Source organism: Phocoena phocoena, chromosome 1 (assembly GCF_963924675.1).
Source record: "Phocoena phocoena chromosome 1, mPhoPho1.1, whole genome shotgun sequence".
Taxonomy (NCBI): domain Eukaryota; kingdom Metazoa; phylum Chordata; class Mammalia; order Artiodactyla; family Phocoenidae; genus Phocoena; species Phocoena phocoena.
Window position 1 is genome coordinate 145064824 of NC_089219.1, and position 20426 is coordinate 145085249.

At 37.7% G+C, this 20426-nt stretch overlaps 1 protein-coding gene across 4 annotated transcripts in view; it reads right to left on the reverse strand.

Moving 5' to 3' along the window:
* The window catches only part of RPS6KC1 (ribosomal protein S6 kinase C1), a 220753-nt gene extending 209252 nt beyond the window's left edge, over positions 1 to 11501 (reverse strand). For all 4 annotated transcript variants that reach the window (XM_065878173.1, XM_065878185.1, XM_065878179.1 and 1 more), the window contains exon 1: positions 11397 to 11501. In XM_065878173.1, coding sequence (XP_065734245.1) covers positions 11397 to 11501 — 105 coding nt within the window. The remainder of the gene's footprint in view (positions 1 to 11396) is intronic.
* Between the last annotated feature and the right edge of the window lie 8925 nt (positions 11502 to 20426).

Consider the following 20426-nt stretch of genomic DNA (forward strand, 5'->3'; position numbering starts at 1 on the left):
GCATCAGCTGCACAAACCATAATTAGATATTTTACAATATTTTTTTAGTACTCTGGAGTAAAAGAACTCCAGATAAGATAGATAAGTCAATGGGAAAAATTTTAGACATTCAACTTTCTAATAAATTCTTATGAAAGTAATATGTTGAAAGTAAGAAATACTTTCTACATTATTAAAATCTCAAAATCTAAAGGAGAATCAAAGAAACTATCACAGCAAGTTACCTTTGTATACTCAATAAATGTTTCCTAAAGTTGCTTTTCTCACTGCAAATTTTACCAATTATTATAGCACTACTCTCCGGTAAACTATTTTCCAATCAAAGTTCAAGGAAAGTAAAAATCCTTAATGTTAAAGTTAATGTAAAAATCCTTAATATTAAAATCTTCATAACTGAGCATGTAAGTTGTCAATAAACAAGATGAAAACAGGAAAGGTTTACAGCTTTAAAACCTGATGTCAATAAAGAGATTTTAGATATGACACTAAAAGCCCATTTTTCTTCCATAAAAGAAAAATATGATAAACTAGACTTCACCAAAATTATCAATAAAAATTTTTCCTTTGTGAAAGACACTGTTAAGAGAATGAAAAGATAAGCTACACACTGGGAGAAAATATTTACAAACCACATATCTGACAAAAAATTATATTCAGAACAAAAGAAGAACTCTCAAAACTCAACAGTGAGAAAACAAACTACCCACTGAAAAAATGGGCAAAAGATGGTCTCAGTAGGTTAAATACTCTATGAATCTCTTTATAAGACATTCTCAAAAAGACAAAATTATAGTGGTAGAGAGTGGATCAGTGAACTAAGGGGTGCCAGGGACTAAGGTGTGGGGAGAAGAGTGTAAAACAGGGAAAGCAGAGGGAGTTTTTAAGGCTGATGGAACTGTTATGTTTCCTGATTATGGTAGAGAATATATGAATCTATTCATGTGTAAAGATTCATAGACTTATACAATAAAAAAGTCAATTCTACTGTTTGTTAACTTAAAAAGTAACACAAAGGAAAATATTGCCTCTTTCCAGCCTTCTCTCAAATCCCTACTATGGTGCAGGCTCTGTGCTAGGCACCAAGAACACAAAGTTAAAAAGACAAGAGTTTGCTCTCAGAGGGGGAGGCAAAAAAGCACAATATGATACAGGCTTTAATGGAGGAATATACAATACACACAGAGTTCCACACTTAAGAAAGGCTTCCTGTAGAAATCAAAAGCTTTACAGACAAGCAAAAGCTAAGAGAATTCAGCACCACCAAACCAGCTCTACAGCAAATGCTAAAGGAACTTCTCTAAGTGGGAAACAGAAGAGAAGGATCTACAAAAACAAACCCAAAACAATTAAGAAAACAGTCACAGGAACATACATATCGATAATTACCTTAAACGTGAATGGATTAAATGCTCCAACCAAAAGACACAGGCTAACTGAATGGATACAAAAACAAGACCCATATATATGCTGTCTACAAGAGACCCACTTCAGACCTAGGGACACATACAGACTGAAAGTGAGGGGATGGAAAAAGATATTCCACGCAAATGGAAATCAAAAGAAAGCTGGAGTAGCTATACTCATATCAGATAAAATAGAATTTAAAATAAAGATCGTTACAAGAGACAAGGAAGAACTATACATAATGATCATGGGATCAAACCAAGAAGAAGATATAACAATTATAAATATATATGCACCCAACATAAGAGCACCTCAATACACAAGGCAACTGCTAACAGCTATAAAAGAGGAAATCGACAGTAACACAAGAATAGTGGGGGACTTTAACACCTCACTTACACCAATGGAGAGATCATCCAAAATGAAAATAAATAAGGAAACAGAAGCTGTAAATGACACAACAGACCAGATAGATTTAACTGATATTTATAGGACATTCCATCCAAAAACAGCAGATTACACTTTCTTCTCAAGTGCGCACGGAATATTCTCCAAGATAGATCACATCTTGGGTCGCAGATCAACCCACAGTAAATTTAAGAAAACTGAAATCACATCAAGCATCTTTTCTGACCACAATGCTATGAGCTTAGAAATGAATTACAGGGAAAAAAACATAAAACACACAAACACATGGAGGCTAGACAATATGTTACTAAATAAACAAGAGATCACTGAAGAAATCAAAGAGGAAATCAAAAAATACCTACAGACAAATGACAATGAAAACGCGACAATCCAAAACCTGTGGGATGCACCAAAAGCAGTTCTAAGACGGAAGTTTATAACTATGCAAGCCTACCTAAAGAAACAAGAAAAATCTCAAGTAAACAATCTAACCTTACAACTAAAGGAACTAGAGAAAGAAGAACAAACAAAACCCAAAGTTAGCAGAAGGAAAACAATCATAAAGATCGGAGCAGAAGTAAATGAAATAGAAACAAAGAAAACAATAGCAAACATCAATAAAACTAAAAGCTGGTTCTTTGAGAAGATAAACAATATTGATAAATCATTACCCAGACTCATCAAGAAAAACAGGGAGAGGACTCAAATCAATAAAATTAGAAATGAAAAAGGAGAAGTTACAACAGACACCACAGAAATACAAAGCATCCTAAGAGACTACTACAAGCAACTCTATGCCAATAAAATGGACAACCTGGAAAAACTGGACAAATTCTTAGAAAGATATAACCTTCCAAGACTGAACCAGGAAGAAACAGAAAATATGAACAGACCAATCACAAGTAATGAAATTGAAACTGTGATTAAAAATCTTCCAAAAAAGAAAAGTCCAGGACCAGATGGCTTCACAGGTGAATTCTATCAAACATTTAGAGAAGGGTTAACACCCATCCTTCTCAAACTCTTCCAAAGAACTGCAGAGGAAGGGACACTCCCAAACTCATTCTGTGAAGCCAGCATCACCCTGACACCAAACCAGACAAAGATACTACAAAAAAACAGAATTACAGAACATCACTGATGAATATAGATGCAAAAATCCTCAACAAAATAATAGCAAACAGAATCCAACAATACATTAAAAGGATCATACACCATGACTAAGTAGGATTTATCCCAGGGATGCAAGGATTCTTCAATATATGCACATCAATCAATGTGATACATCATATTAACAAATTGAAGAATAAAAACCATATGATCATCTCAATAGATGTAGAAAAAGCTTTTCACAAAATTCAACACCCATTTATGATAAAAACTCTCCAGAAAGTGGGAATAGAGAGAACCTACCTCAACATAATAAAGACCATATACGACAAACCCACAGCAAACAACATTCTCAATGGTGAAAAACTGAAAGCATTTCCTCTAAGATCAGGAACGAGACAAGGATGTCCACTCTCACCACTATTATTCAACATAGTTTTGGAAGTCCTAGCCACAGCAATCAGAGAAGAAAGAGAAATAAAAGGAATACAACTTAGAAAAGAAGAAGTAAAACTGTCACTGTTTGCAGGTGACATGATACTATACATAGAGAATCCTAAAAATGCCACCAGGAAACTACTAGAGCTATCAATGAATTTGGTAAAGTTGCAGGATACAAAATTAATGCACAGAAATCTCTTGCATTCCTATACACTAATGATGAAAAATCTGAAAGAGAAATTAAGGAAACACTCCCATTTACCACTGCAACAAAAACAATACAATATCTAGGAATAAACCTACGTAGGGAAACAAAAGACCTGCATGCAGAAAACTATAAGACACTGATGAAAGAAATTAAAGATGATACCAACAGATGGAGAGATATACCATGTTCTTGGATGGGAAGAAACAATATTATGAAAATGACTATACCTCCCAAAGCAATCTACAGATTCAATGCAATCCTTATCAAATTACCAATGGCATTTTTTACAGAACTAGAACAAGTCATCTTAATATTTGTATGGAGACACGAAAGACCCCGAATAGCCAAAGCAGTCTTGAGGGAAAAAAACGGAGCTGGAGGAATCAGACTCCCTGACTTCAGACTATACTACAAAGCTACAATAATCAAGACAATACGGTACTGGCACAGAAACAGAAACAGGGTTCAATGGAAGAAGACAGAAAGCACAGCAATAAACCCACACACCTATGGTCAACTAATCTATGACAAAGGAGGCAAAGATATACAATGGAGAAAAGACAGCCTCTTCAATAAGTGGTGCTGGGAGAACTGGACAGCTACATGTAAAAGAATGAAATTAGAACACTCCCTAACACCATACACAAAAATAAATTCAATATGGATTAGAGACCTAAATTAAGGCTGGACTCTATAAAACTCTTAGAGGAAAACATAGGAAGAACACTCTTTGACATAAATCACATCAAGATCTTTTTTGATCCACCTCCTAGAGTAATGGAAATAAAAATAAACAAGTGGGACCTAATGAAACTTCAAAGCTTTTGCACAGCAAAGGAAACCATAAACAAGACGAAAAGACAAACCTCAGAATGGGAGAAAATATTTGCAAATGAATCAATGGACAAAGGATTAATCTCCAAAATATATAAACAGCTCATGCAGCTCAATATCAAAGAAACACACAACCCAATCCAAAAATGGGCAGAAGACCTAAATAGACATTTCTCCAAAGAAGACATACAGATGGTCAAGAAGCACATGAAAAGCTGCTCAACATCAGTAATTATTAGAGAAATGCAAATCAAAACTACAATGAGGTATCACCTCACATCAGTTAGAATGGGCATCATCAGAAAATCTACAAACAACAAATGGTGGAGAGGGTGTGGAGAAAAGGGAACTCTCTTGCACTGCTGGTGGGAATGTAAATTGATACAGCCACTATGAAGAACAGTATGGAGGTTCCTTAAAAACCTAAAAATAGAATTACCATATGACCCAGCAATCCCATTACTGTGCATATACCCAGAGAAAAGCAGAATTCAAAAAGACACATGCACCCCAATGTTCATTGCAGCACTATTTACAATAGCCAGGTCATGGAAACAACCTAAATGCCCATTGACAGACGAATGGATGAAGAAGTTGTGGTACATATATACAATGGAATACTACTCAGCCATAAAAATGAACGAAATTGAGTCATTTGTTGAGATGTGGATGGATCTAGAGACTGTCATACAGAGTGAAGTAAGTCAGAAAGAGAAAAACAAATATCGTATATTAATGCAGGTATGTGGAACCTAGAAAAATGGTAAAGATGAACCAGTTTGCAGGGCAGAAGTTGAGACACAGATGTAGAGAACAAACGTATGGACACCAAGGGGGTAAAACCGCGGTGGGGTGGGGAGGATGGTGTACTGAATTGGGCGATTGGGATTGACATGTATACACTGATGTGTATAAAACTGATGACTAATAAGAACATGCAATATAAAAAAACAAACAAAAAAACAACTAATACTAAACTTTCTTTGGGTTATTTGTATGGAAATATGTTAATATAAATATTTCAGACATTACTTGAAATTTCTAAAAATCTTATATGTTCTGGTATAATGTTATAAGTCATAATTCTAGTTATTACTTTAAAATGTATATCTCAGAAATAACTAAATTTCCTTGTCAATTGCATTATTATGAACTTTCATCAAATCTTTAACCATGGTCATTTTTAAGTCTTTTGTCATTTACAGACTGTTCTGGATGTACTCTGATGCTTTCGCCAAAATTTTCCTATAAAAGGGTTTCATCTTCAAGGAATTCATGGAAAAGACTCTGACAAGTACAGGTTTCTGGTAACTGACTATACTGCTTAACTGAATGAATAAGCATTTTCAGAACTCTAATAGAAAACTAATGAATTAATAAAAGTGCTAACAAAAGATCAAGACGAAAAAAATTAATTACATGGGACTGAGTGAACTGATGAGGATGATTATAATTTTTGTGACTTTTTGTTAGAATAAAAAAAAACCCACAAGGACTCAGAGGCAAAAAATATACAAATCAGTTTTCACTGCAAAGTAAAGGAACTGTTACAGTGGAGGATTACTGGACTGAATGTCAATGTTATGACATAGTATGAGTGTGTCTCGTGTTTGGTCATTGCAATCATTGTTGCTTTTGTTGTGGTCATCCATTTACAATGCTTGGTGTCAGTTTATTTATCTCTTGTAAAAATAAAATACAGTGTGTGTGTGTGTGTGAGTTGTGGGGAAAAAAAAGGAAACGTTTAAATTCCTGATTCTGGTTTTGTACAACTGTATAATTAATGGTGATGATCATATTATAAGGGCAGATTTATATGTGTGGGGGAGGTGGTGGTGATGGGGAGGCCCAAATAGAAATTACAAATAAAGGAAATAAAATTCAAAAAGGCTTCCTGTAGAACACAAGGCAGGAGCTAACACTTCAGATGAACAGGGACTGCCAAGACAAAAGGAAAGAGCATTCCAGACAGAGGAAACAGCATCTAACAGAGAGGTATGGAAGAATGCAGGGTACCAGCATACTTAGAAAACTACAAATAATTATCTTCCCAAGCACAAGCAGGCCATACAAGAATGTGCTCAGGAATTGAAAGCAGGTTCCCTCTAAGCAATACAAATAGTGCCTGAATATGAAGCTTTGGAAATGGCAGCTTTCAGATTCGAGTCAAGCTGAGTACTTCTATTCATTCCTTGCTCCCCTTTGTTCACATCATCCTAATCACTGTAGTATACTTGCATCTATCACTTTTGCCAAGCTACAGTACAGCCACAGCCTCTAACGAAATATGTTTAGGTATTCAGCACAGCACTGGGATTAAAAACCCAGTCTACCAGGGTTCAAATCTAGACTCCATAATTTGCTAGTTGTGTGACCCTAGGCAAGTTACTTAACCTGTCTGTGCTTCAATTTTCTCACAATAAAGTGAGAATAATAATTGCAGCTGCTCATCAGGCTGCTATGAAAAATGTGCTAATTTATATAAAGTGCTTAGAATAGAGCTTGACTCATAGAAAGCACCACAGAAGTGTCTGCTATTAATACTCAGTAAACATTAGCTATGTAAAATAAAGACATGTAATTCTCACAGTTTGAAAACAAACCCAAATTACTTTAAGTATGTGCAAGACCTGCACACTGAAAACTAGAAAATATGGTTCAAATTAAAGAGCTAAATACATGGAAGATGTGCGCTCATGGATCAGAAGATTCAATACTGTTTAAAGATATCGATTCTTCTGAAATTGATCTACATTCTCAATGTAATCCCAATCAAATTCTGGGTAGGCATGTTTGTAGAACTTGACAAGCTGTCTCCAAACTTCTTATGAAAATGCAAACAATCTAGAATAGCCAAAACAATTTTGAGAAAGAAAAAGAAAGAGGACTAAGACTACCAGATTTCAACTTAGTATAAAGGTATAGTAAACAAGGCTGTGTGCTATTAAGAGAAATAAAAGCCCACATTTGTACAGAGACTTGTATATACATGTTCATAATAGCTGTATTAACAGCCAAAAACTGGAAACAACCCAAATGTCCATCAACAGGTGGATGGATTAATTGTAGTATAACCATACAAGGGAATACTGGTCAGCAATAAAAGAGAATAAAAATACACAACATACAGGACTTCCCTGATGCCGGAGTGATTAAGAATCCGCCTGCCAAGGCAGGGGACACGGGTTCGAGCCCTGGTCCGGGAAGATCCCACATGCCACAGAGCAACTAAGCCCGTGTGCCACTACTGAGCCTGTGCTCTAGAGTCCGCAAGCCACAACTACTGAAGCCTGCGCACCTAGAGCCCGTGCTCCTCAGCAAGAGAAGCCACGGTAATGAGAAGCCTGAGCACCGCAACAAAGAGTAGCCCCGGCTCGCTGCAACTAGAGAAAGCCCGCAGCAACAAAGACCCAACGCAGCCAAAAGTAAATAAATAAAAAATAAATTTATTTTAAAAAAATCACAACATAGATGAATCTCAAGTAAGTAATCATACTGAATTAAAGAAGTTGGATCCCTCCCCCCCCAAAAAAGCACTGTATATGATTCCTTTTATATAACATTCTAGAAAATACAGCCTAATCTACAACGACAGAAAACTGACTAGTGGTTGCCTAGGGACAGGGGGTGGGGAGAGCGGACTGACTGCAAAGGAGCATGAGGGAACTCCTGCAGTGATGTCTGTGGTGGTTACACAATTATAGACATTTGTCAAAACTAAACAAACTATACACTTAAAATTGGTGAATTTTACCGTATATAAATTACGTCTCAATATAAACAACATAAAGTCATAAGGCAAACCATCTTTTAAAAATAAAAACATACCTTTTTCTTTCTATATTCATGGAAAGAATACAGGCAAGAATTACCGTTAATTTAATATTGTTGAGAAGTCTATATTACATTATGAGAATTTTGTAAATTTAGCATGATGATACAACCAAAAACACTGCTAATGGTTCTTTCATACCTGTGTCTCCTTTAACTAAAGAATCAATGGAATTCTACAAGAGAACTTTCCAATCCTGAACAGAAGTACTTATTCTAGTTGAAAATTCATAAGCAACACAGAGTTTAACTAGGAAATCCATTAGCAAGCTTGTAACTGGCCATAAGGTTATCTAAGCCTGACAGGTTCCAGAGAATTGAGGGGAAAAAAAAAAAAGTATAAAGGAGATTTAAGAACATGAAACAGCTCTTATGCTACTCAAAATTTAGCAATGGTACTCCGCACGATTCTAATTCTACTCCTACATAAAGAACCCTGCAAGGATCAAGAATATAGATTGTTCCTTAAAGCTAGAAGTCAGTCAGTAATAGGAAACATAAAGAAGACATTTTTATCTTATGAAGTTCTCTCAGGGGAGCACTACTTACCTGATTAATTCTCCTGAGTTAAGCTGTTTTTCTCCTTAAGTCTCAAAAAATAACAAATATTTTACTTATTTTATAATACTGTGGTTGTCTTTTAAGTATATACCAGTATTAACCCTCAATCCTTAAAATTAGAAAACAAAATCTGTACAATAAGTAATAAGTGACGTAAATATTTCCAAGGAGAAAAAAAGGCAGCGTAAGCAATTTCCAGTTAAACAACCAAAGCAATACGTAGCATGCATATTATATGGATTTGGTTAGAACAGGCAATGTGCTACTTTATCTTCTAATTTATGCTGTCATATAAGTTAGTTCACAGCTTAAGATATTTAAGATCTCAATTAGGTTAACCTTTCCTTTTGTAAATTAAGAATACCAGTAATAATCATACTCAGTGTTTCCTATTAAAGTTCCACACACATTCACACCTTCAGGCCTTAATGGGCTCTATTCCTGCTACCTACCCTTCTACCTACGATGCCCACCTCCACTTATCCCACCCATCTAGATCCTTCCCATCTCTCACCACCTATCTTAATTGGTACATGTTCCCTGATCCCTTGGGCCAGAAGCAATCTCTCTGTCTTCTAAAATCCCATAGCCCTTTTCTGTAGTCTCTTATGGCATTTAACACTTTCTACCCTGTACTATACTTCTTTAAGTCCAGTAAACCCTTTTCTACTAGGAGTATCCTTGAAAGGAAGGTCCACACTTTATTCAGCCTTGTATCCCTAGGAGCACGTAGTGCCTGAAACTAAACATTTATTGGGTGTGTTTAGAGAAGAAATAGAGAGGAAAACGTTCAACAATATTTTTTTAGGCATTCTGTGCCCCACTGCCTTAGGAGATATAAAAGGAAACAAATATCAACGATAGAGACCTGCTCTAAATCTACTAAGAGACATAGACATGTAAAAAGATTAATACAATATAACTGTGATAAGTGTTATAATAAGACATAAACAGGGTGCTGTGAGGGGAACATTACGTATGTTGAAGATTGTTCTAATTCCACAAACTATGTCAGGAAACCAAGTCTAGATTTTTGAAGGTCCCAAAGACTAAAAAGGTTTCAAGAGTGGTATAATAAGAGCCCCCTTAATCTTAAAATTTTTTCTTAACCTGAAACTAACACCCCACCTATACAGCAACCTTACTTGCAAACAGGGAGTAACAAATTTCTCTCTATTCTTGGTACAGCCCTCTGCAATAACCAGGCCTGGTCTTTTTATATTTACACAAATTTGCTCATCTCATCCTCTCACACTTGTCTGAATTGTGCACCATTTCCATAAGGCATGTGCCATTCCCATGCCCCAAACTCTGCTCATCTAAACCGATTTAACCTTTAAGGTTCTTCTGAAAGCCCACTTCCTAAGCTATCACCCAAGATTACTACATCTCCCAAATGTATATTGTACCATTACTGCTATCTATACCTCTCTCTCTCTTTTTTTTTTTTTTTTTTTGTGGTACGCGGGCCTCCCACCGCCGCGGCCTCTCTCGCCGCGGAGCACAGGCTCCAGACGCACAGGCCCAGCGGCCATGGCTCACAGGCCCAGCCGCTCCACGGCACGCGGGATCCTCCCGGACCGGGGCACGAACCCGTTTTAACAATTAATGATAAAGTTAATTCTTAACATTTTATACAACTTGGAGTTAAACAGAACTGATCTCAAACCCCATTTGTGCTACCACCATGCAACGTGAAGCTGGGCAAGCCACAACACTCTCTTGAACCTTAGTTTCCTCATTATTAAAATTAGTACTAAATTGGGTGATGTGTAAAACATGCCTAATATACACATACATTCCTACTACACACATGTATACAGATATTTAATTTTAATATTCTTATTTTATATTTAATACTCATATTTAACGTTATTACTATTATTTTCCAAGGGAGACGCAAACTCTCTCTAAAACTCAAGGCAAGAGCAATGAAACATGAACAAAGTGGGTACTAAAAACTGGATCAATTAGTTGATGTAAAGGAGCCTCACAACTTTTAAATGTGCCCTCAAGACAACTCACACAAGACACCGTCAGCAGAATTTCTCATGTCTCCTACTGAAAACCATGAAAAACTCAGAGGCAGAAAGACATAGATACAGAGGTCTAACGATGGTGGCCCTACCACTTACATACTTCCCAAGAGTTTATCTTCCTCAGTGCAACCCTGAAGCTGTATAAAAGGTCAAGGGAAGAAATATCTTCTTTTACGTAAATCAAATTGTACATAAATTTAACATTTTTTTTAAACCTGCATTATCCCTCGGAGGCAAGCAAAACCACTTCTGCAAATTTCAGCCTCAGAAGAGAAAGTCCAAGTGGGATGGGGCTGAATCATCAATTTAAAATGACCAACGTTTGCCCCACCCTGGAATGGGGACACTACCGCGACCGTTTCCAGGGTTGTCCGGGGCATCCCACGCTCTGCCCCCACCCCATCCTTCCTTAAGTCCTCACCTCGGACGCTTGTCCCGGCACTAGGCGCAGCCAGTCCCACCCTCGGCTCTGAACCGATGTCAGGCATCCCCACACCAGGGTCCACACCCGTCTCTCGTCCCAATTCAGACTCTTACCCCACCCAGACAACTGCACTCACCCGGGCGGTGACCTTATACACCGTGTAGCCCCTCGGGTGTCGCTGGGGCTCGGTGACAGTGTAGAAACGGGCCAGGTCGGCACCCCGCTCTCGGGGAGAGGTCATCCTCCCGCCGCCTCTGCCGCCGCCGCTTGCCGGGGACCATCAGTGCAACCCGACACCGCCGCGGCCCGGATTTTGTAAGTAGTGGCCAGGCGGCGAGGGGGCGGTAGCTCGGCTGCGGCGCCTCCGCCGCAGGGCTCTGCTTCCGGGTTGGCGGGAAAGCTTCCGGGTCAGGCCGGGGCGCCAATTCTGGGGAAGAAGTGGTTCCACCTGAGATACGGACCTTAATTAGGGCCTGACCCAGGCAAATGGGCTGGAATCAGGCAGTAGAACTGCCTGTAACGGGATGGAGGGTTACCCGAGCCTAGCATCTTCTTTCCTTCCCTACTGACGAACCATCGGTTTAAATACCCACAACACCTGAACTCTCTCCCTGACGTAACTCTTCCTTCTTTCTAAGACAAATCCCGTCCACCTGCGCATATGTCTTTATACCACCACAGCAAGCTCCCAAATGTTAAAAAAAAAAAAAAATAGAGCCTGCCTGTTAGAGTTTTACAAGGATTAAGTTGCGACCCACTGCAGTAGCCCACTGACAGTAGGCCCTGCGGGGAATTTAAGCTGGGGAAAATTAGGACGTATTCCCTGCTTTGGGTATACTAACCCTTAGATAGTTAAGATGCATATCCAAGGGAAATTTTCACAGGTTCTTGCACCTTTCCATACATAGAAAAGCACTAAAATCATTAACTTGAGATAGCTGTTCTGTGTGATTAGCAGTAATCTTTTGATGCTTGACTTCATGTTTTTCCCAGCAAAAAAAAAAATCATATATAACCTGGCTCCTCCCTTACCTCTTTGGAGCAGTTTCTCAGAGCTATCTGAGAGGCTGTCTCCTGAGCTATAGTACTCAAAGCAGTCCCTGAATAAAACTGAAACTCATTATTCTCACATTGTGCGTATTTTTTAGTTGACACAGCCCTATATCAGTTTTAAATGTCATCCCTTCATGTTCTAAAAGCTGGAATCTGTGTCTGGCTGGGGAGGTCGGGTTGGGGAGTGGGTGGGAATCACCTGACCTCAGAAAGCTACTAGGAAGATAGAGTTTCCTATCTCAATCCCTTGCTATCCACTGCTTGGCAATTATTCTACCTTACTTCGATCAAGATTTTCTCTTTCCCCCATAACATTCATTCCAAGCATTTGCCATTCTCCTCAACTCTCTATTCCTCTACATCTTGCCTCCCTACCCTTTGGCCCCTCCTGCTTTACAGGAGGAAAAAAGTTCTGAGTACCAACCCCTCCATCTTGACACATTTCTATACAGACATATCCCTACCTCGTTTTTCAGGACTAATCACTCTTCCTGTGCCCTGATATCCATCCTCATTGGCAGACCTAAAGATATTGTTCCATCGATGACATCCCAACTCTGCTCTCTGTACCTTTAATCTATTCCTTATCACTGGCTCCTTATTCTCATCCCATGTATGCCTAAATCTATCTATCATTCATTCATTAAACCTGAATTCACCACCTACTAAATGCCAGACATCATGCTAATCAGGCATTGGAGTTACAAAGTCCCTGCTCTTAAGAACCATCTAGTAAGAAAAAACAGAGAACAATTAAACTATATTGTTATAAATAGTATAACAGATGTATATATGGAGTGCTACAGAGCACATCTAATTAATATTGGAAGATTAGCTAAGGTTTTTCTGATACAGGGGAGACTATGGCTGAATCTTGAAAGAGAGATAGGAATTAGCCAGGCAGAGAAGAGAATAAAGGACATCATTCATGTTGTCTTTTCCCCTGCTTCTTTCTTTCTCCTTCCCCTCTTTGTCAAAGTTGTTTTAAGTTGTTTTCAAAGTAATCTGCATCAATAGTCGAGTATTCATCACACATTCATACATTCATGAATATCATACATTCATTCCCATATTCACTTCACTACTACACTGCTACTGTGAAACTGCTTTGAAAAAGTTCCTAATGACCTTATCTTACCCAGTATTTCCAGACTTTGAACGTTTCTGATCATTTCCACCTTTTCAAAACTCTTCTATGCCCTTAGTATAGGAGTCAGCATTCTCTTGCTTTTTCCTTTTACACTCTGAGTCATTCACTCCTTTTCAATCTCCTTTGTTGATTTCTCCTCCTTCTGGGAAACTTTAATGTTCTTTTTCCTCAGAATTTTGCCTTTGATCCTTTGTTCTTTATTCCCATTGACTTACAAATCTATATCTCAAGGAGTATCTCTTTTCTAGGATTTGACACATATTCTGCACATCTTTACCTATATATCCAAATACCACTTAAAAAAAAAGATTAAAATCTGAGCTTTTTTCCCTCAAAAGCCTGTTCCTATCTCAATGACTGACTTTATTCTCCATTTAGTTACATTAGCCAGGAATCTAGAAATCACCCTTAGCAACTTCCTCTCCCACTTTCTCCAAATTTGTTTAATTCAGCAACTGTCATTGGTTAAAAGTAAAAGAATGGAAAAAGATATATCATGAAAGCACTACACAGAAGACTTTAGAAGAAGACACATTACCAGGTATAAGGAAGAACAAAACTTAATGATAAAGGGTTCAATTTGTAAAGGAAAAAAAAAAGTTGCCTGCCATTCCAGTTCTACAAGAATCAAGCCATTTGCCACTGCAGTTGCCCACTGACAGTGCACCCTGAGGGGAACTCAGGATAGAGAAAAACTGGAAACATTCAACAGTGCTTTGGATATACTGGCCCTTAGATAGTTAAGATGCATATCTAAGGAAAGTTTCAAATGATCCCAGATTCTTACATCTTCCCATACATAGAAAAACACTAAAATCATTAACTTGAGATATTTATTCTTTGTGATTAGCAGTAACCTTTTGATGTGTGACATCATGTTTTTCCCAGCAAAAGAAACTTATGTATATCCTGGCTCCTCTGTTACCTCTTTGGAGCAGTTCCTCACAGGTATCCTAGAGGTTCTCTCCCAGTCAATAGTCCTCAGTAAGGTCCTGAATAAAACTTAACTCACAAGTTTTATGTTGTGCATTTTTCTTTCAGTCGACAAATTCATCAAGAAGGCATGATGATTTTAAATGTGCATGTGCCTACTCAAAGAATTTGAAAATGTATAAAGCAAAAACCAGTAGAACTAAAAGAAGAACAAATCCATGAGAGTAGTTAAGACATTAACACTCCTCTCTCAGTAACTGATAAAACAGGTGGACAATAAATGATATTTTTAATTTAATTTTTTTTTTTTTTGGCCATGCTTGGGATCTTAGTTCCCTGACCAGAGATCAAATCTGTGCCCCTCACAGTGGAAGCATGGAGTCTTAACCACTGGATCACCAGGAAAGTCCCAAATCAGTTTTTTTTTTAATCTCCAGGCATATAAGAAAATCTCTGCCCAGTCGTTAGCTGACCACTAAGCTAACAGAACAGAGACTTCAGTGGCCACACACAACAACTAATAGACTTTACAAAACAGTTTAGAGGGGCTTCCCTGGTGGCGCAGTGGTTGAGAATCTGTCTGCTAATGCAGGGGACACGGGTTCGAGCCCTGGTCTGGGAGGATCCCACATGCCGCGGAGCAACTAGACCCGTGAGCCACAACTACTGAGCCTGTGCGTCTGGAGCCTGTGCTCTGCAACAAGAGAGGCCGCGATAGTGAGAGGCCCGCGCAACGCAATGAAGAGTGGCCCCCGCTTGCCACAACTAGAGAAAGCCCTCGCACAGAAACGAAGACCCAACACAGCAAAAATAAATTAATTAATTAATAAAAAAAAAAAAACAAAAAAAAAACAGTTCAGAAAATGTACTAAACAACAACTACTACAAGCAGTAACAATGAACTCTGAGGAGGGAAGAGAATCTGGTTTTCAGAGTTGTCACATTATGATACTCAAAATGTCCAGTTTTCAACAAAAAATTATGAGGCATCCTAAAAAATAAGAAAGTATGGCCCCTACACAGTGAAAAAAGAAATCAATAAAAACCAAGTCCATGAGGAAGCCCAAATGTAAATGAACTATTTTAAATATGTTCAAAGAGCTAAAAAACAAAACAAAAAACGTCTAAACAAAACTGGCTCAAGAAGCAAGAGAAAATGTGAATAGACACATAATGAATAAAAATATTGAATCAGTAATTTTAAAGCTTGAACAAATAAAAAGCCCAGGATCAGATGGCTTCACTGGTGAATTCTACCAAATATTTAAAGAAAAATTAACAACAATCTTTCTCAAATTCTTCCAAAAAAATAGATGAGAAAACAATGACTCATTTTATGAAGCCAGTATTTACTGAGTATCAAAGCCAAACAAAGACATACCAAAATAAGAAAACTGCAGTCCAAAATCTCTTATGAATATAAGGAAACATCTTCAACTAAATATTAGCAAACCAAATCCCACAGTATATTAAAAGGATTAAATAACATGGTAAGCGGGATTTATCCCAAAAATGCAAGGTTGGTTCAACATATGAAAATAAATGAATGCAATACACCATATTAATGAAATAAAAGGGGAAAACACATGATTATCTCAATAGATATATACAGAAAAAGCATTTGACAAAATCCAACACCCTTTTGTGATAAACACAAAACAAAGTAGGAATAAAATAGAATTTCCTCAACCTGATAAATGGTACTGATGAAAAAATCACAGCTAACATCATACGTAGTGGTGAAAAACTGAAAGTTTTCTCCCTAAGATCAGCAACAAGACAAAGAGGTACACTCTTTCCACATCTATTCAACATTGTACTGGAAGTTCTAGCCAAGACAATGAGACAAGAAATATAAAGCATCCAGAGTAGAAAGGCAGGAGTAAAACGTTTTTTTTGCAGGTGACATGATCTCATATACAGAAAACTCTAAACACACACAAGTGCAGTAAAACTGTAATTGCAGGAAATAAGATCAGCACAGAAAAATCAATTTTATTTCTATACACTAGCAATAAACAATCTGAAAATAAAATTAAGAAAATAATTCCATTTACAGTACCATCAAAAACAATAAAATATTTGAGAATAAACTTAAACAAGTAAGACTTGTACACTGAAAACTCTAAAAACCTCGTAGAGAGAAATTAAAGCATACCTAAATAAGTAGAAAGTCATCCCATGCTCACGGATTAGAATATTGTTAAGATGGCAATACTCCACAAATTTATCTACAGATTCAGTGTAATCCCCATTAAGATTCTGACTGCTTGGTTTTTGTTTTTTGTTTTCTTTTTTCGGAAATGGTCAAACTGTTCCTAAAATTCATTTGGAAATGCAAGGGACGCTGAATGGCCAAAACAATCTTGAAAAAAAAAAAAAGGATTCACTTCCTGATTTCAAATTTTACTACAAAGCTACAGTAATCAAAAGAGTGTGGTCATGGCATAAGGGTAAACATATAGACAAATGGCATGGATTTGAGAGTTCAGAAATATGGGTTCGTGCCCCGGTCCGGGAAGATCCCACATGCCGCAGAGCGCCTGGGCCTGTGAGCCATGCCCGCTGAGCCTGCGCGTCCGGAGCCTGTGCTCCGCAACGGGAGAGGCCACAGCGGCGAGAGGCCCGCGTACTGCAAAAAAAAAAAAAAGCTATGGCATTATGTCACTCCTCTGTAAAATTCTTCAGTGGGTCTTACTGTCATAGATTTTTAGGATCCATCATGTCTGGTCCCTGCTCGCCTGTCAGTTTCATTTCTCTGAGTTTCAACCAAATCCTCTGCAATTTCACACCTCCAGATCTGCAAACCATTTGTTTCTCTTGAGATCCCCACCACTCCCAACCAGCCTTCAGGAATTAGCTCACTCAAGGACTAATGATTTTCTGAAGCCCTATTTCACAGTAACAATCTTCCCTTTCAAGGAGTAGTAGGTGCTCCTTCTTCTTTGCTAAAACATCTCTATTCTTCATCTGTACTACACAGCTTTTGCAGGGTAGTGATATGTTGTGTGGGTTAATTTAGGGCTGACGTGTTTTTATCCCACTACACCGTGAACTCCTTAAAGGCAGTCTTCTTTACATTTCCTATTACTGACTGACTTCTAGCTTTAAGGAACAATCTCTATATTCTTGATCCTTGCAGGGTTCGTTATTAGGAGTAGAATTAGAATCGTGCAGAGTACCATTGCTAAATTTTGAGTAGCATAAGAGCTGTTTCATGTTCTTAAATCTCCTTTATACTTTTTTTTTCCCCTCAATTCTCTGGAATCTGTCAGGCTTAGATAACCTTATGGCCAGCTACAAACTTGCTAACGGATTTCCTAGTTAAACTCTGTGTTGCTTATTAATTTTCATCTAGAATAAGAACTTCTGTTCAGGATTGGAAAATTCTCTTGTAGAATTCCATTGATTCTTTAGTTAAAGGAGACACAGATATGAAAGAACCATTAGCAGTGTTTTTGGTTGTGTCATCATGCTAAATTTACAAAATTCTCATAATGTAATATAGACTTCTCAACAATATTAAATTAACGGTAATTCTTGCCTGTATTCTTTCCATGAGTATAGAAAGAAAAACGTTATGCTTTTATTTTTAAAAGACAGTGTTGCCTTATGACTTTATGTTGTTTATATTGAGACATAATTTATATACAGCAAAATTCACCAATTTTAAGTGTATAGTTTGTTTAGTTTTGACAAATGTCTATAGTTGTGTAACCACCACCACAGACATCACTGCAGGAGTTCCCTCATTCTCCTTAAAGGCAGGGGCTGTTCTTCCTTTGTATTGTATTTGTACCCGGGTATTTGTTGCAGTGGCTGGAAGATAAGAGCTTCAGAGTTAAGCTAGAAGATAAGAGCTTCTGAGTGCTTTAACTCCCGGGCTCTAAAGATTTTTTCCTGCCAATCCAATTAAATATATTAAGTTATAATTATTTATCTTCTTGCCAAAATCATCCACTTATACTGATCTGAGCATCTGACCAGAATGTAATAAAAAATGTACCCATAGGAGCACCTCAATACATAAGGCAAATGCTTACAGCCATGAAAGGAGAAATCGACAATAACACAATAATAGTAGGGGACTTTAACACCCCACTTACACCAGTGGACAGATCATCCAAACAGAAAATAAATAAGGGAACACAAGCTTTAAGTGACACAATAGACCAGATAGATTTAATTGATATTTATAGAACATTCCGCCCAAAAGTGGCAGAATACACTTTCTTCTCAAGTGCACATGGAACATCCTCCAGAATAGATCACATCTTGGGTCACAAATCAAGCCTTGGAAAATTTAAGAAAATTGAAATCATATCAAGCATCTTTTCTGACCAGAACGCTATGAGATTGGAAATCAATTACAGGAAAAAAACTGTAAAAAACACAAATACATGGAGGCTAAACAGTGCGCTACTAAATAACCAAGAGATCACTGAAGAAATCAAAGAAGAAATTAAAAAATACATAGAAACAAATGACTATGAGAACACGACGACCCAAAACCTATGGTATGCAGCAAAAGGAGTTTTAAGAGGGAGGCTTATAGCAATTCAATCTCACCTCAAGAAACAAGAAAAATCTCAAATAAACAATCTAACTCTACACTTAAAACAACTAGAGAGGGCTTCCCTGGTGGCGCAGTGGTTAAGAATCCACCTGCCAATGCAGGGGACATGGGTTCAAGCCCTGGTCCGGGAAGATCCCACATGCCACGGAGCAACTAAGCCCATGTGCCACAACTACTGAGACTGCACTCTAGAGCCCACATGCCACAACTACTGAAGCTTGCGTGCCTAGAGCCCGTGCTCCGCAACAAGAGAAGCCACCGCAATGAGAAGCTGACGCACCACAAGGAAGAGTAGACTCCGCTCACCGAAACTAGAGAAAGCCGCCATGCAGCAACGAAGACCCAATGCAGCCAAAAATATATAAATTAATTTTTAAAAACACAACTAGGGAAAGAAGAACAAAGAAAACCCAAAGTCAGTAGAAGGAAAGAACTCATAGAGATCAGAGCAGAAATAAATGAAATAGAAACAAAGAAAACAGTAGCAAAGATCAATAAAACTAAAAGCTGGTTCTTTGAGAAGATAAACAAAATTGATAAACCCTTAGCCAGACTCATCAAGGAAAAAAAGGGAGAGGATGCAAAACAATAAAATTAGAAATGAAACAGGAGAAATCACAACTTATACTGCAGAAATACAAAGGATAATAAGACACTACTATGAAAAACTATATGCTAATAAAATGGACAACCACGAAGAAATGGACAAATTCTTGGAAAGGTACAATTTTCCAAGCATGAACCAGGAAGAAATAGAAAATATAAACAGACCAATCATAAGCACTGAAGTTGAAACTGTGATTAAAAATCTTCCAACAAACAAAAGCCCAGGACCAGATGGCTTCACAGGAGAATTCTATCAAACATTTAGAGAAGAGCTAACACTTATCCTTCTCAAACTCCTCCAAAAAACTGCAGAGGGAGAAACACTCCCAAATTCATTCTACGAAGCCACCATCACCCTGATACCAAAACCAGAAATGGATATCACAAAAAAAGAAAATTACAGACCAATATCACTGATGAACATAGAAGCAAAAACCCTGAACAAAATACTAGCAAACAGAATCCAACAACACATTAAAAGGCTCATACACCATGATCAAGTGGGATTTATACCAAGGATGCAAGGATTCCTCAATACATGCAAATCAATCAATGTGAGATACCACATTAACAAATTAAGGAATAAAAACGATATGATCATCTCAATAGATGTAGAAAAAGCTTTTCACAAAATTCAACACCCATTTATGATAAAAACTCTCCAGAAAGGGGGCATAAAGGGAACCTACCTCAACATAATAAGGGCCATATATGACAAACCCACAGCAAACATCATTCTCAATGGTGAAAAACTGAAAGCATTTCCACTAAGATCAGGAACAACACAAGGATGTCCACTCTTGCCACTCTTATTCAACATGGTTTTGGAAGTCCTAGCTATGGTAATC